The sequence below is a fragment of the Lissotriton helveticus genome, chromosome 3_1 (assembly GCF_964261635.1).
Source record: "Lissotriton helveticus chromosome 3_1, aLisHel1.1, whole genome shotgun sequence".
Classification (NCBI taxonomy): domain Eukaryota; kingdom Metazoa; phylum Chordata; class Amphibia; order Caudata; family Salamandridae; genus Lissotriton; species Lissotriton helveticus.
In genome coordinates, this window is record NC_136061.1 from 1316023411 (window position 1) to 1316040976 (window position 17566).

Here is a 17566-nt window from a genome sequence, read left to right on the forward strand (position 1 = left end):
GTGTAGTCACGAATACATATTATAAAAAAGTAAAAAACAATACTCAAAATATACTATGCCAAGCCTTTAGTGCATGAAGCTAAATAATTACATAATTATAGCAGCATTCAGAGTACTTAAAAAAAAGACACTACAGCAGCTGTATCAACTTGCGAACTGATGGGATGGGGTAGAGCCCGGATTTAACTTGGGGAGTTATGTGTCTGTACCGATCGACTGTACAGTAACTTGAACTGTTGATGGAATATAAACAATAAAATATGTTTAAAAAACAGCTGTATCAACCTGCATCTGTAGATTAGGAAAAGCAGGTCTAAACTGATAGAAGCCCCTAGACCTTAAAATGGGGAGGAAATACCTCCTTTGAGGCTAGTTGTACATAGGGCAAAATAGTACCAGGTGGCCCGAAGTCTGTAGTGTGATGGCATGACAAGTTCTTCTCTTTCATCCTTTTCCCGTCAGCTTTGACAATGGCCTGAGGGGCAAAATACAATCCAGAATGATCTAACATAATGGCCAGATCTCTAATATATGTTAGCTACAGGATTTTATGCACCAGGTCACAATTAAGGCATTTCTGGATTACTTCCCTGTTAAAGGATGTATGGTCCATGCACCAGACAGAGATCCATAAATAGAGTGGGGCTAGTTTTATAGAATCATCAACAAACCCCAAACCCAATTCATCATGGATAAAAGTGGTTGGGCTAGCTGTTTCGACAAAACCAATTCTCTTCCTGCTGCACTTTTGTACAATTATTGTAACCCCTGATAGCTGCACCATAGGTAAGTACCAGCAGACATTTCATCCTATACATTTGATGCAAATAAACTACAGATGTTTTGTCTATGGACGCAGAAAAAAGGCACCACAAGCTTGATTAAAATGCTGGCATCTAACAGGAAGACAGGGGGTCCAGTTACAATATTGGTCGAAAGTGACACCCAAATATGGGAAAGAACTAACTTGCAAAATAACTCTGCCCTTGATAGTTAGGGATCTAGTTTTGGAGGTCACCTTCCCACAAACCATTAAATGGGTTTTGGAGATATTGGTATCCAAACCAATCTCATCCATGAAATTTATGGATAAGTCCACAAAATCCCTAAGGCCACTAGCTGTACGAGATAACACAAATGCGTCATCTGCATATAGCAGAGACGGAACAAAAACTGAGTTAACCCTAGGCATATCACTCCCTTTAAATATCAGAAATTAATTCAGTCCATCAATATATAACAAAAATAGGACGGATGCCAAAACACACACCTGTGTGACTTCTCTGGGAATCCGTACACTTCTCATCCTGACCATACTTAACGGCAGAAGCTATATTGGAGTGCATGCCACTTAAAAAATCCAACAGGGTTTTAGGCAATCCCAAATCGGCCGATAAAGACCACAACATGATAGTTTCAGTACAAGACGCACCCAAATGCAAGAAGTGCATTCCTTCTCTTGGACATCTTCAGCAAATGTGGTAGTCTTTGAGATGGATTTTACAGACCTTCTTCCATATGTAAAAGATTTTAGGTAGTTATTAAAGTTTAATAGTCGTGGCATGACTTGTATCTCCCTCCACTTTCTTTTTTAAACATTTACATCTTCCTCCATTTCATATCCTGCTTTTTCCTTGTACTTCATTTTCCCTTAAACTTCTCGGGTTTATTCTCCACTATTGCCAACCCTATGCATATTAAATTTGGTAGTCTTCTAAATTCTAATACAGAATATGAATTTCCAGCAGAATCTTGATCTAAACTCTTCCTAAGGCATGCACATATTTCTGATATATAGATAATTATGATAGCTCATTGTATTAGTCGCAAGTTGTTGACTTAACTTTTCAAATATTTTCTTTAAGATTTCAACTACATCACCTTCCTCCATAATTGCCATCTGTTCCATCTTCTCGATCACATGTTGCAAAATTCTGTAAGACCTGTTCACTGTTGATTTATTTTGTATACTGTATTTATTTTCAGGTTGCCATCACAGGGCAGCTTGGTATGAAGGCCCAGCCTGGAACCAGTATTCCACTAACGACAACCAACTTTCGAATCCAGGGCAAGGATGTTCTGCGCCTGCCTCCATCCTCCATCACCACAGATGCCAAAGGTCAGACGGTCTTGCGCATAACCCCTGATATGATGGCTACGCTAGCTAAATCCCAGGTCACCACCGTCAAACTCTCTCAGGACTTGTTCACTGCAGCAGGGAGTGCGGGTAACAAGGGGCTATCGACCAACTTGCACATGCCTTCCACCTCGGTCCAGTCCACGGATTCTCCAGTAAAGACAGTCATGGCTACCTCTGTTGCAAGCAGTCCTGTGGTCTCCACTGCAGTTAAAGTGACCTCGGATTTGAAGATTTCAGAAGCAGTGAGCTCTGCATATCGATTGATGCCGGCATTGGGGGCTGCACTTACAGAGCAGAAAGGCAAAGCACTTGGAACAATCACATCAACAGACTCCAAACCAGCAACCACAATCAGGATTGTTCAAGGGCTAATGCCACAGAAGCCAGGACAGACTTTCACAGTTTCTGCCAAGCAGGTATCTGCTTCAGCTGTGGGCTTAGCTAGTTCAATTCACACTCCAACTGTGACTCTGCCAACAGTCAGCGCCTCAGTGTCTAAAACAATTGCTGTCTCCTCTGGTGTAGGCGGCAGCCCTATTACTTTTGTACCAGGCACCTCAACTATGCGCCAAGTGCCTGTGACCACAACCGTAGTCTCCACTGCACAAACTGTGAGTATTCACGATAATAGATTGATCTTTTCTTCCTATTATAGCAAACAGTCCTTGTTCCTGTGGAGGGGAGATGGATGCATTGGTAGGAAGTAGAGTTGGTTATGACATACATCCCCTTTTAAATTCTAATTGGTTTCAAACGTCTGATCTCTACCTTTTTGTTGAACCCTTCATCCGTAGTAGGTCAAGATTTGCTTAAATACTCATGTCCAAAATGTGTAGGCAGAAGCGGAATTTCAAAATGTGTAGGCAGAAGCGGAATTTCAGATTCAGAATATAAGTTAATAATATCACATAATTGAATAAATACTTCGGAAATTTAGTGGTCCATAAATGTTACTTTTTTGTGAGCACCCTAAAAAGTTTGTATCTAATTTTTATTGCACCACATTTCTCTACTCCAAATATAAACAAGCAAGCAGATCTTTAATTACTGTTTAGTGGATGAGAAGGTTTATCACAGAGTGCAGCGCATGATTTATTTGCCTTATTTGTTGGATTACCATCTAAGCACCATAATAGATCAGAACTTGTTTAAGAACTATAAAATAACTACTGTGCTGATACAGGGAGCATCTGTGTGCAATATTTTAATGTTCAAATCCTGCCTCTTGACCCTCTCCTGTACCAACCATCAAATTGCCTGCCATGTGTGGTCTGACTGTAAATTGCTTTGTAAACTATCTCCAACACTGAGATGTAAAGTAGATGATGTCAGATCCACCACTTTCTATACCGTCACCATTTCCCTACTTTCTGTCAGTGAGTCCAGAATGATATCTGCATTGTGCGAATGTTCTTGCTACATGCAATGGACATCAACACTGCTTTGCATTTTTATTTTTTTGTTTCCTTGCCTTTTGGAAAATGTGCTCCAGCATTCCAGCTTTAGCCATGTTTTTCTGATGGATACTTCTAACCGCATATTTCTCACCTTGTGAATACTTCTCAGGAGTCCGACTGGATAGGGAAATTTTCAAGTTGTACACCTACATACAGGTAGTTGGCATTGTGCGTTCCTGTAGTGACGAGTGGAGCCCGTGAATAAGTGGCACCTCTGAGCACTGACAACAGTTCTTGATTTACAGTATATCCAGATGCAGATCAGATGTTTGTCAAAATTTTCCAGTGTGCAAGGAAGAATGTTACCCCCCAAGACAACAAAGTTCAAGCTGCGCAGGGACTGTCGCAAACAGATCTCTGTGACGGACTCCACTCTGTGACTGGTTGACGTTGAAAGGAAGGTCACGCATCCTTCTGTGAAGCTGCAGCAAGATAACACCTTTATAGAGGCTGTACTGCCCATATATGGAACATTACGGGCTCCCTCTAGTGTACATTTATGGCTCAAAGATCTGCATGGACCTCCAGTTGGACTTCCTCTGGCCAGTCCACCCTTGATGCCGTCTGTGCTCTTCAAACCTACATCAAGTTCAGCATTAGTTCGGGTGCTGTCTTAGGTTTCAGCACTACTCTCTGCAGCAATTCCCTTTGCATCAACCCTGATGCCAATGCTGTAGGAAATTTGCAGCCCATTGTGCACTCCGACTCCAAGCAGAATCCACCTTGACTTAGGTCACACCCTGTTCCTACCAGCATGTAGTCAATAGGCAATCCTTTCGATTCTCACACTTTGCGCTTACCATGTGGTAGGACACAAACATTGCACAATCATTTTGGCCCGGACTCCGGCAATAACAATTTTGATGAAGGGGATGAATTTATATCCCACAGTATGAAGAGAAGAACTGGTATGAATAACTCCAACATGCAAGCAGCCTGGATACTTCCCAAGTTACTGGCATAGTGTGTCCCTCTTTCCCTCCTACTGAGGAATTTGCTTCCTTTGCAGTCATTATGCAAAGGGTGGCAGACTATTTAGACCTACAGCTTCCTACTGTGGAAGTAACGTCTAATGTCCTGACAGTGACCAAGAAACTACTGAGCCTCTATTGCCATTTAATGAGGCCCTTACTGATACCCTTTTGAACACTTGGGTGAAACCATTTTTGGGTTCACCTATTAATGGCATCGCTTAACGCCATTGTCCAACAACAGGCGATCTAGTTTTTCTTACAGAACATCCAAATGGCACAGGCATTAACCAATAAAGTTAAGCCCAATGCTTTCTCTACCACTCCACCTGATTGTGAGTCAAAGAGAATTGAGACATTCACCAAGCGTATTTTTACCTCTACAAGCCTATCCCATGCATTCCGTAAGTTGCACCTATGCTTTAGGCTGCTACCCCCATGCCCAATTGGATACAGGGGCCCAACCATAACTCAAGCCATCCAAGGTTGCTACAATGCATCAAAATGTGTGATCCTCTCTGGCCTGGACATGACTGACTACCAAGCCTGAGAGGTGTATTTAATTGTGGAGCTTGAGTGCCATGCCTCAATGAGGTTTATTGGCTTCTTCGGTGATATTGAAGCATTACCAATGGACATTCGATTTGGTAGCTCTCTCCTCTTTAGTGCCAAAGCTATTAGCCCTAGAAGGGTTTAAAGAGAGCAGAGCATGTTCCTTGAGACTTTCTGCCTATATCATACAGTTTCACCAGCAATTTTGCCCTCTGTGCCTCTGGATGGGTTTTCAGTTTCACCAACTCCAGACCTTTCCACCAGCTCAGTATGCCTTTCAGCACTTTCGTTGTTGAGGTCGCTGTTCACACAGGCAAAGCACAGAAGAGCAGTAATAACGTGCAGCTCAGTCCCACGCCCATTTTGCATTCTTACTCCCCCACATCAATTTACTGTGCCTTGCTAGTAGGATTTGATATTTCCTCCAAGGGTGGCATGCCATCACTTCAGACAAGTGGGTCCTCCAAATTGCACATCGAGGTCACGCCCTACCATTAATTTCCACCTTGCCCCCCTTCCACCACCATCAGAGCAGCTGAAGCATCTGTCGGTCTTGCAGCAGGAAATGCTGGTCCTTTTGGCCAAATGGGCCATAGAGATGGTTCCGACCTCGTGAGTAGGAACTGGTTACTACTCTTGCTACTTCCATGTGCCCAAGAAGGATGGAGACCTTTGTCCTGTTTTAGATCTTTGACCTCTCAGTACATTTCTGCTGGAGTAGAAATTCAAACAGCTCACATGAGCCCAGGTCCTGTGTGCCCGAGACCCCGGGACAGAATGCTTATTTCCACATCCCCGTCCTGCAGGCTGACAAGCCCTGCCTGTGGCTCATGTTAAGCCAGTAGCTCTTTCAATTCACAATGCCTCCTTTGGCCTCACCAGTGCCTCTCGAGTGTTCACAAAATGGTGGCAGTACATCTTCAAAGGTGATGGGTACCAGTCTTTATCTTGATGACTGGCTGTTGATGACAAGCTTGCCCCAACCACCTCCAGACAACTTGACCCCGTCACAGTCACTCTTGTTCATTGGAGCTGTTCTGTATACAGTACAGTTTCATGATGTTTCAGCCTCCATCCTGGATCTTAGTGCGGATGACTTTGAGGCTGCTCTGGTTGTTTTTCTCCAGCATCCTGCTGGCCAAACACATCAGATGGCACATGCAGCTCTGTGGTAGGACCATAAGTCTCAGTGGACATAGCACAAGGAGAATCTGTCAGATTGTATCCAGATTTTAGAGCAGACTGCAAAAGATCTGCAGTGGTGGCTACTGAACCACTATTGGGCTAGTGGTCAGCTTCTTTCCCTATCCACCCGGGCCGGACTGGCTACCGGGCGTTTTGGTGTGCGGCCAAGCTGGGGGCCGATTTCATTGATGGGAATCTGCGTGTGCTTAAAACCATTTGTTTAGCTTTGTTTATTTAGAAGGGCATGCAGGTCTCCATCAATGAAATCAGCCCCCAGCTTGGCAGCACACCAAAACACCCGGCAGCCAGTCCGGCCCTCTACCCACCCAGATTTGGCAGTGATGACGGATTAATCCCTTCTTGGTCGGTGGGGGGGCATCCGGTAGAGGTGCAAATACGAGGTCGCTGGTCTCCAGCGAGACTTTACTCAACATCAGTTTGGTCGAGTTGAGAGAGATTGGCTTTGCATTGAAGGCCTTCCTGCCCATCATCTAAGTAAGACTGCTGCAGGTGCTCATGGACAAAACCAACCTGATGTTGTGATGTACCAAGCAGAGCAGGGTGGGGTCTTGGACCCTGTGTCAGGAGGCTGTATGTCTCTGAAAATGAATTTCTCTGGTGGTGAACCTCCTGGCACAATCTGTAAATTCCATGGTGCATGAACTCCGCTGCTTACTCCTAGCTTATTACTAAAGGCAGTTTCACCTGAAGATGGCACAGGTAGTCTTCCATCAATGGGGAGTACCTTGACTCTATCTTTTCACTTCTGCAGAGAACACGCAATGTCAGTACATTTGCATGTTGTAGTTTCCAAGGCTGCTGTTGTTTGGAGACGCATTCCACCTGATGCGGAACTTGGGACTCCTGTGTGCCTTCCTGCCACTGCCACTCCTGCTATAAGTTCTGAAGAAGATCAGGAAAGACTGACTCCAAATCATCCTAGTGGCACGGGATTGGGCCAGAAGAGTGTAGCACCCATGAACACCTGTCCTCTGATCAAAATGCTGCTTCGGAAGGATATTCTGTCACACTAGTAAGGCAGAGTTCTGCACCCAGGCCTGCACAATTTGTGTTAATATGCTTGGAGGTTAGGCAAAGGCAGTTGACCTCCTTCGATGTTCCTCCTGAAATCATTGATGCCATCAAGGTGGTGAGATTGCCCTCCAAAATATCGGCATACACCAGTTCTTTGGATAAATGTGTAGTTCCTGACATACTGACCCCTCTACAAGCCAAGCTGTCTGAAGTTTTGTTTGTTTTGTATGGTGTGGAACTGCACAATACCACCTACTGGCACACCTGATTACTTCTTTAAAGCTTCTTTGTCCAGTCTGATGCCTGGGAAATAGTTGCAAGATGAGGCATCTGTGGTTGATATAGTATTCATCAGAAAGATTGTTACTGAAGGTAAGTACCTTGTTCTTTCTGCATCACAATTGTTGCATCTATCAAAAGTCAATAGTGTGTCGCGAGTGTGCATTGCACAAGACCTACAAGGCCTGTGAATATCAGTCTGTAAAAGTTGAACTAGGCTGACTCAAAAACTGATTGACTTAATCTTGCATGATTAGACATCTGGGGTGAGTACACAATGCTACATGCTTATAACAAATCCTACTGATTTGCTATCCATTGTTTTGTTGTAAATGGTGATGCAGAGGTGTGGAAGCTTTCCACTGCTTACATTTCAATGTGGATGTTTTGTTTAGCAATGGAACACATTTCATAGCTCTGAGGAGAATGAAACCCACTCACATTTTTACAGGAGCTTGGACTTTTAGAATTAAGCATGTGGCCTTGCGAATCTTAGGTGTTTTAGATTTAAGAGACTGACTTGATTATTTCACCCAGAAATGCAATTACTCTACCTTTCTGCCACTAACAACTGTCTACATTTTAATACAAATTAATGAGGCAGTTAAATTCCTCTAATATTTTTTTCTGTCTCTCCCTTATATCACTTTCCAAATATTTGCATTGTTGTCACTCTTAAACAACAAGACGATTGAAGGAATGGCAGACTTGATCTCGGACGCGGGCAATTACTCAGGCTGCTTTCCAGTTCATTATTTCTCACCCAATATGTGAGAGGATGTAGCCTTACATCGAGAGCAGTCAACCTTGAAGCTGGGGAACTAGGTTCGAGTCTCGGCAACGACGCTTGACATACTTTAATGGGGGCAAATCACTTAATCTCCCCGTGCCGAACAAAAAAAATGAATGCGTTCATCTGGAACAAAACAGGTAATCATCTAAAGCGCTCTGATACCTGATATCCTCGGGTCTAGTTTGCACTATATAAAACTCTGAAAAAAGTATGTCACTGTAGGAAAGTTGGAGCTGCCTCTTATGGTTACCACCACTTTTTGCTGGATGTAATTCTGTTTTTGACTGACTGGGAACCTGCTAATCAGGACCCTCGTTTATCTGCTTCCTCCCTAAACTATTATGCATGTACTTAGGTACACCCAAGATTGGATACTGGGGTACCCTTGTCATTCCCTAGTATATGGTACGCGTACCCAAGGCATGGGTACCCGTGGGGTCTCTCATGGTACTACAACATGTATTATGCCACCCATGGGAGACCATTCAAAATGTAACTACATGCCTGCCATTGCAGCCTGTGTAAGTCGGTGCATGCACCACTTACTTAAGATATAGGTTTACTATATTTAAGGGTCACGGCACTTAAAACCTAGAAGGTACCCCCTATAGCAGGCCTTTACAATCCTGAGGGCAGGGTGCTTGGTTCTAAGTAAGAGGGTGCCCCTGCATGAGCAGGACACCCCTGCAATCTACGAAGTCCATTCTCCTGGGTTGTCAGTGAGGCAGCCATATACTGATATGGATAGGAATTACGCGACCGCGTGATGACCATCTCAAAAACGGCTGAATCAACCCTATCGTGTTTGGTGTCAAGCATGTTGGAATCATGCCCCACATTGGTAACCGGTGTGGGAGGTATGATTCCACCCACCAGAAAAGGCCTTTGTATGGTCCTCTGTGTTCCCTGTATCAGCCTTCTAGCTCTGTACAGCACAAAATGGTTGCTGCTGACCAGAGACACATTTCAGCCCTCCTGCTGCTGAGCCAATCTTGAGCAGGGGAAGGTAAAAAATAGCCATCCTGTCACCACCTCTCTGACAGGATTGAGTGTATATGGTCTGGGTGGGTGCGCTTGCCAACGCCAGAAAACCTACAGGAGGGGCGCATTTGCTGTCCCTGTGCATAGTCTAGTTCAAACCAGTCCTGGTAGCCTTTGGCTCCAGCTCTGGCACGAACCTGGAAAAAGGACACCCCCCCACCCCCACCCCCCGGAGGGTCCCCTGAATCTTTCCAACCCTCTCCCGTTGGTACATAAGAGCTTACCTGTTTGTAGTACCTTAGATTCGTTGTGGACAAGATTCAGAATTGAAACCAATGAACTTCGACCGTCTGGGCACTCTGGACATTGTTTGGGCCTGACTTCATCTCCCTTCCAGTCTGCTGCATCGTCTGTGCCTGTGAAACCTCCAGGAACCTTCCAAGGCCTGTGAAGCATCAAGGACAACCAAAGTAATCTCCCTCGGAGTGGCGGAATCACTACCCTGCATTCGCAAGCACCGCCACGAAAACGACCGGTCTGCAGATCCCGAACTCCTCCGGACTCCGTGGGCTCTGCAACTCTGGTGGTGGTTTTCCTTAGCCCCGAGGCCTGCTCTCTTCTCTGACCAAGTTTGAGGCCTGCAGCTCGAATGGGGGTTGCAATAACCGAACTCCTTGGTACTGTGGGACTTTTGCAGTTGCAAAGGTTTGTTGACATCTTTGCAAGAAGATCTCCGGGCTCCAAGAAGCCCCAACCCCGAGCACCTCCTGTGACTAGAATGGTGTGCATTGGGGTCTGCCTCTTTTGGTGAGCTGCTCGAGTCCTGTGCCGTTGGCCTGTGGGTCCATTTGATGGTCACTTTTGATTTGTCTCCCCAAATTGCTCGGGTCTGCCCTGCCTCCCATGCTTGTGGTGAGTCTCCTGGACTTTGCTGGTCCGAACCGTACACTTTCTTGACTTTCCGCTTTGGTTGCTGTTGCCAAAGCTGGTTGGTGCTCGCGCTGGACACCGACCCCTCAGCTCTCGACATCCTTCGTGGGACAGCTCGTATCCTGCTCCTGGTCATCCTCAGCGTCGCCTGGTCCCTACAGCTGCAGAGTCTAGGTCATCGACATCTATCCTGAAGCACCGACATCGGTGGGCAGTAGTTTGCCGAGCCCCTGGTCACTCCCCAGTGACCCAGACTCTGTCCCCTCTGCTTTCAGGTACTCTTCATCTAAAATCCATGTTTGGATTCCGCCGGACACTTTCTCCTCTTCCAGCAGCAGCACTCCTGAAGTCCTCCATTGGGTTCGATGGTGGTTTCCAACACCACTTTACACCTATGCACCTGGCTTCCCTGGGATAGGTAACTTGGGTACCCCGGTATCCACGGGTGGAGGGCTCTCCAACCTTCTGTCTTCCACAGAGTTTCTTCAGGGTCCACTGGGAAGGGTCCTTAATCTTTAAAATTCCAACCACGACTTGCACATAGACTTGTACGGAGCACGCAGTCATGTTCACACAGTACACACGCAGTCCATGGGGTCCCCGTCTACTCACCTTGGGTGGTTCGTTGGGGTCCTAGCAATTGTATGTCCTCTCGACATTGTCCTGACTCGAGTTGTGGTTCTTATACCACTTTTGTAATATATGATTTGTTCCCCCTCCCCCCGGGGCCCGACGTGTATTAGTGCTATTTACTGTGATTAAAGAATTGTGTGTTTTGTGTCTAACTCCTTGTGGGAGATACTGTAACGTACTAGATAGTGTTATATAATAATTACATATTTTTATAACTATTGTGTGGTTCCATTTTCATTTAATCTACACTATAAGATTGCATTCTGGTAAAACAAGCTGCTTTGCACTCCTTCTAGATTAAGCCTGAAGGCTGCTTTCCACAGCTACCACTTGGATAGCTTTCTAAAGTTGTCTGAGACCTCCTAATCACCATAAGGGTGGTCTGGACTGGTGCAGGGCTCCCACTTACATTAGTGGACGTCATATTGCAGGCCAGCCTCTCACAGTCACTTTGGCCCTTTGGTCTTCAAACCTTTTAATCATTCCAACACTTCCATCCCCCCACCCCAATACCCAACCCTAGTAGCAAATAAAAACAAAAAAAACATTGGGACCACACAGAATGACAGATATTTTCTTTGAACTTTTTTTTAGAAGCTCTGAACATTCTTCAGAGAAAACACACTATTGATTGTCCATAATTGAGTGCCTCAGGGCTCTCTGTTTTCTTTCACTAAAACTGCAGCGCTGTTTTAAGCATGATGTTTGTCTCTGTGCATAATAAGTGCTCCTCTGGCAATAGCCTGGAGCCCTTCTGAGATCAATTCCAACCTCCTGAAAGGGCCCTCCCCTAGTTTGAAAACCTCTGCTTTAGAGAAACCTCCCATATGGCAATCAAGGTTGGTGTTGCTGCAGGCCTGTCCAAACTGTTGCTCTCTACGCATGCCATGTAACTAATGTTAATGATACCCCTGGAGCAATCAGTAACTCTGTATACTCTTAAACTTTATGTAAAAGCAGCTAACGACAGCGGAAACATGAAATCATGCCTGATGCCTTATATTTAATACACTCTACCGTGGAAACTTTGCTAAAAAATCTCTCAAAGGTATTGATGGGTTTGTTATAACTGCAAGCAATCTACCTGCATCATACCCTTGATGCGTTTTTAAGTACGTAACAATTAGGGGAGAGGAGTTAGCCTAACGGCTAAGGCGCTCGACCTCGGATCTGGGTTCGAGTCTCGGTAACGACGCCAAAACCTCCTGTGATTCTGGGCAAATCACTTAATCTCCCCGTGCCTAAAAATGAAAGTTTGTGTCCTCATGTAAAAAAAACGTAACTTGTGCTATGTAAAGCGATACCTGATTCGGTTTGGGTCTAGTTCGCGCTATATAAAACTCTACAAAAAAAAAAAATTGACAAATAATTTCTTCCTTAGGAGTAGGTTTGCTTTGGTGTTCAGCTACACGGCACATGAATAGGATAACGTTACCGGCTTGATATTTTTAGCACCCTTCATTTCTGTGCTATCCCCAGCTCCATCTGACCAACCTTTCTTATGTCGTTTCTCTAACGGGCAGCAAGTAGGAATAGGGTGAGGGTAAACTGAGAAGGAGTAAGTGCTGGGTGCCTCACATGTATGGGGCGCACTGGTGACAATTGGCTTTTATCTTTTAATAATCAATTTTCAGTCTTGCCACAAAGCGGCTGAAAACCCACCTCTTCCCTTAATCCTAACCTCCCCCCCCTGCCCCCACTGACCTGCAGTTGTATGGATCTTAGCGCTGGGATACTCACGGGTGACTACGCGCTTTATAAATTTTTTTAATAATAATAATAATTGCAGCAGACCCTCCCAGTTGTTGGGCTAGGGACTCAGTGTAAAGGTAACATTATCCTTCTGCTTGGTGTTAAAGTTTTTCATTCAGGCTGTAGGGTGGCAATACCTACAACCTGATACTTTTTCCAATGCATTTCCTTGGTATTTCTGTGACATTTGTAGTAGGATCAAGCAGTTTTGACTCTGGCACTACCTCTGCTGGCTCACACATTCGAAACGTCGACAGCTTTGGTTTCTTTCAGCTCCATCCCCCCAAAAACTTGACATTTATTGTACCAAGTGGAGCATGATCTATTTTGTGAACTGTTTTTGGATTTATTGTTCGTTTTGTCTGTGTTTGACTTAAATCACACAATAGAGCAAGACTGCTCAGCTGTATTCTATGTCACTAATTTTACCCACACTTCCCGTCACTCTCTCACTTCCCTTCCTCCTCAGGGGCACTTGTAAATATTTTTTGTACAAATGCAAACTAATGCTATCTAAAAATACACCTACATTGTGATTAAATAACAATGTATGCGAACTGATTGTTTTTATATTCTTTAAACATTGTATTTGTATTTCATACCTTCTTCCGCTGGGACCCCCTTCTCTCAGTACATTACCCCAGGCATGATTGTAAGTCTTCATCCAGGTACCACTTATCAGGTTCCTTGTAGAGGGCAAGTTGAATGGTACGTGAAAACTAGTTTCATGGTGAGAAAAGGTCTCACTTCCTGAAAAGATATTTCCCTTGTATTTTGCTCAGTTCTCAGCCAGACTGAAACCTGCATTTTCTTTTTAGGTCTCGCATGCGCTGCCTTTTTAGAGACCTTTTGTTACAGTACAGTGGGCATAGAGGCAGCCCATTGCTTACCATTGGTTGGCTTCGTTGTCACACTCATGATCTGATAGAAATTTCTAGCCACTGATTCCTTACCTTAGAATATTTACCAGGTGTCAGACTGGATCCAGAAAATCTTGAGCAGTACTTCTGCACTCGTAGGTGGTGTGGAACGGCGCTATCGATGACATAGGCGTCATCAGCGCTAGATGTGATGTGTGCAGTTCCTATAAGTACCCAGCAGGCTGATTTCAGTTCTCCACATCATCAGTGCGTATCCAGTAGAGCTATATCATTCACTTTTTGACAAACGTTTTCGGTGTTTTGTCAACGCTTTTGGCCACTTCTGCCCCAACTACCACACTATGATTCCCAAAGAGAAGTGGGAGTTATTTATTTATTTGAAGAGTTTTATATACCGCTGGCCGGACCAGTAGGTATCAGTGCGCTTTACGTGAAGATCATTGTGTTACAAGTTACAAAATTACGTCTGTTACCAGAACGTAGTAAAACACAGTCCAAAAAACAATGTTACAGAATTCGTCTGAGGGAGGGGTAGGAAGGAGACACAGCGGGGAGAACTGTGCCCAATGTCCGGCTCGGTAGGTGACGGATGAAGGGGTGAACCAGGGCTGATCTCCTCTATAGATGTCTAGCAGCTCCACCGGGCATCAGCTATGTTGCTCAGGACTCAGCGTTCAGGAATAACAAGAATAACAGATTTTTCATGGTTACATTAGTTACAGTTGCATAGTCAAACACAGAAGAGCAAGTCCCCAAAAGAGGAATGGGGGAGGGGAGTGGAAACAGGGGCTGGGAAACAGATCAGTTCTGGCAGACCGGCAGTGGGAGAAAAGTACCTTGTGGGTTCCCAAAAAGTCAGAGTAAGCGGGCCCATAACCCAGATGGGGTGAAATAGTCACTAAGTCCAGTGCCAAATTCAATCAGAGCGTTGGGTAATCTGGGCAATGTGGGGAGACCACAAGGAGAGGGTGAAAAAAAGGGAGACCTGTCTGCCCATTCCCCCACAACTGCAAAGGCAGGCCAACCAAGGCCGCCCCCGTTCCGGAATTTGCACCACGGGAACCACTAGGACGGGCGCAGCAGCCACGGGTCGGAAGGGAAGGGGACCAAGAAGAGAACCCCTGGCTCACCAGGAGATTCGCAAAGGAGACAAAGTGATGTCCACTAGCACCAGTCAATCCAGGAAGCGCGGTGAGTGCAGTAACCAGTCGAAGAAAATCCTCTCCGGTGTAGGGCAATCCCTGGCCAGATGTCCACGTGTACCTGTAGGAGTAGGGGTCAGAAAGATGGGTAGATTCCCAGAATTAGGTCTGAAGGAATTCCCTAGCCGGTGAGCTCCCGGACAGAGCTCCTACCCGGCGGCCATCTACGTTCTACTATGTAGAATTGCCTGAAGCTTCGCTGCGGAGGCTTCACGAGTGTTCGGGAGGGGACGCTGCTCCTCGGATCTTCTTCCACGGCCTAATGCCTCTCTCTGTGTCACTTCCCTGCTTTTGCAGTTTCTCGGGCCTACTGCAGATCAAGGCCTTTTGCTCAGCTCCCACCTATGGTCTGTACCCGATCCGTGTCCATGGGGGTCCACAGGCAGCCTTGTTTAATCCCCCGGGTCAGCGCCTGCAACTGCGCAAGTTTCCGTCCTGCGTAAGGGAGGCGTCCACTCACCTCCTCGTGGTCCTATCCTTGCTGCGGGCCTTATGAAGCCACCTCTTGTCTCTTACTCCGTTTTTCATCAGGGTCATCGGTTGCACGCGCCTCCGCTCTTCCTTGTTTTCTTTCAGCGGCCTGGCGTGGGATCTCCTTGGCTCACTTCTGCGGCGTCCGCCAAGTTTTCCAGATGGCAAGGCCCTAAGTGTTTTCACACCGCAATCCTTTGCTGCAGCGCTGTCCGCTCACCTATTTGGGTTAGTTCACATTCCGGAGTCGGATGCAGCTCTTTACGAGGGTCGATGGAGTGGGTATATTGTGATTTTCAGGATAAACAAGGGTACGGATGCGGAGCATTAGTAGCTTGCCACGCCCACTAGATAAAGCTCTGGTGGCCCAACATCAGAAGCTTCTCTACCACCCAAGTCTGAGATGCTTGGAAAATGCAAAAATCTAAGAAGTCAAATCTTTCTTCCGTAAGTCAATGTGAGGAGCTTGCCCAGTTCTTCATTAAAAAAGTGGCTGACATCCATCTTCAACTGTCCAAAGACATCAATGTTCAACATCAAAAGCAACTCCTTTCTTACTTGGGGTTTCAGACCTTCCTAATCAGCGGATGAGTCTGCCTCAACAAGAACTTTGTAACAGTGTTCATAGTCTTGATTTAGCACCCACTATGTCACTCTGGCCTACTCTTCACCTCTCCACCCTTCTCACCATTATGCAAGCTATTAAATCAGGCTCTCCATTGGATCCTATACCACCATCCAAACTTTGTCTACTGGTTCCAGTACTGTTACATATGATGATTGATCTCCCAAACACCTCATTACATGAGGGCCTTGTCCCTCAGAGTTGGAAGCATGCTATGGTGCTTCCACTCCCCAAAAAAATCGAATCTGGACACTTAGTTATGGGCGAACTTCAGACCAATTTCTCAGTTACCCGCGCTTTCCAAAATTTTAGAGAAGCATGTTAATGCTCATCTCACATCCTAGGTACAAGCCCAAAGATGTTTTTATCCTTCACAGTCCGGGTTCAGGGCAAGACACAGTATGGAATCCGCCCTCCTTGGATTCACCGAACTTCCCAGATGAGGGCGGTACAGCTGCTCTTATCAGATCTTAGCACAGCTTTTGATGCTGTATCTCACCCCATCTTGCTTGTACGTCTATATTCGTGGGGCCTGGAAGGAAAAGCCCTTTCCTGGCTAACTTCATTTCTTAAGGACCGAACATTTCAAGTCTGCTCAGCCAGTGCCAGATCTGAAATTGAAGCTTTAGCTTCTGGGGCCCCCAAGGCTCTGTGATAAGCCCTATGCTATTTAATATATATGTCAGGCCTTTGACAAACATAGTGGAGAGTTGTGTTCATGAACCCTCTGACTTTAATGTGGGCTTGTGTCGAGTGGCCACCTGGATGAGTGCTCTCTAAGGCTTAGGTCCATGATCCTGGGTAAACTTGGATAGCTTTGGGGCCCTCATCACTGGCCCCACTCATTTGGACCTATTCTAACTCAACTTTCCAATTTAAAGAACCTTGGTTTTGTTCTTGATGACAAGCTAACAATGAAACCTCAGTTGTCTAAAGTTACCGCCTCCTGTTTCGCTGTGTGGAAGTGAGTGAGGAAGATCACCTGGATGATCCCCAGATCTGTTCTGAAGACCATGATCCAGGTCTAAGTTATATCCAGACTGGATTATGGGAACAGGCCAGGCATCTAGGAGGTGTCTGCAGATGCTTGAGAATTCAGCAGCAAGACGGCTGTACCGACTTCCCAAACATGCCTCAGTTTCACACCTCCTTTGTGAACTCCACTGGCTGACAATCCCTAAACGGATCCAATTTAAGGCTCTTTGCTACATGTTTAAGGCAGAAGCTAGAACAGGGCTATATTACATGCAAGAGCTGGTGGCATCTTACATCCCATCTTGTCATGTGAGATGCTCCAACTTGGTTCTCTGCAAAGTACCAAGATTCCATCTGGTCCGGGTGGGAGGACGTTCTTTTGCATTGCTTGGGCCAAAACAGTGGATTTCCCCTCCCAAATCACTCAGGGACAGTACCTCTCTCATTGCGTTCCGCAAAGGCTTGAAGGTATGGCTATTATAAGTAGATGGTGCCCAGAAAACCTTTAAGGGTAGCTGTGCGCTTTACAAAACTACAAACTAAACGAAACTCTATGCCTTCACTGCACTGATCTGAGTCATTGAATGAAGCACAGGAACAACGCCACAATTTGAAGCTGAAGAAATATGTATATGCCCGCCCACTTTGTTTGCTTTTGCTCTAAATCATTAGCAACATATCAAACTCAATTTTGATTTGTTAGG

General features: G+C 45.5%; 1 protein-coding gene across 3 annotated transcripts in view; it reads left to right on the forward strand.

Moving 5' to 3' along the window:
* The window catches only part of NFRKB (nuclear factor related to kappaB binding protein), a 1053863-nt gene that overhangs the window by 731259 nt on the left and 305038 nt on the right, over positions 1-17566 (forward strand). For all 3 annotated transcript variants that reach the window (XM_078681973.1, XM_078681971.1, XM_078681974.1), the window contains exon 23: positions 1987-2751. In XM_078681973.1, the coding sequence (XP_078538099.1) occupies positions 1987-2751 (765 nt within the window). The remainder of the gene's footprint in view (positions 1-1986; positions 2752-17566) is intronic.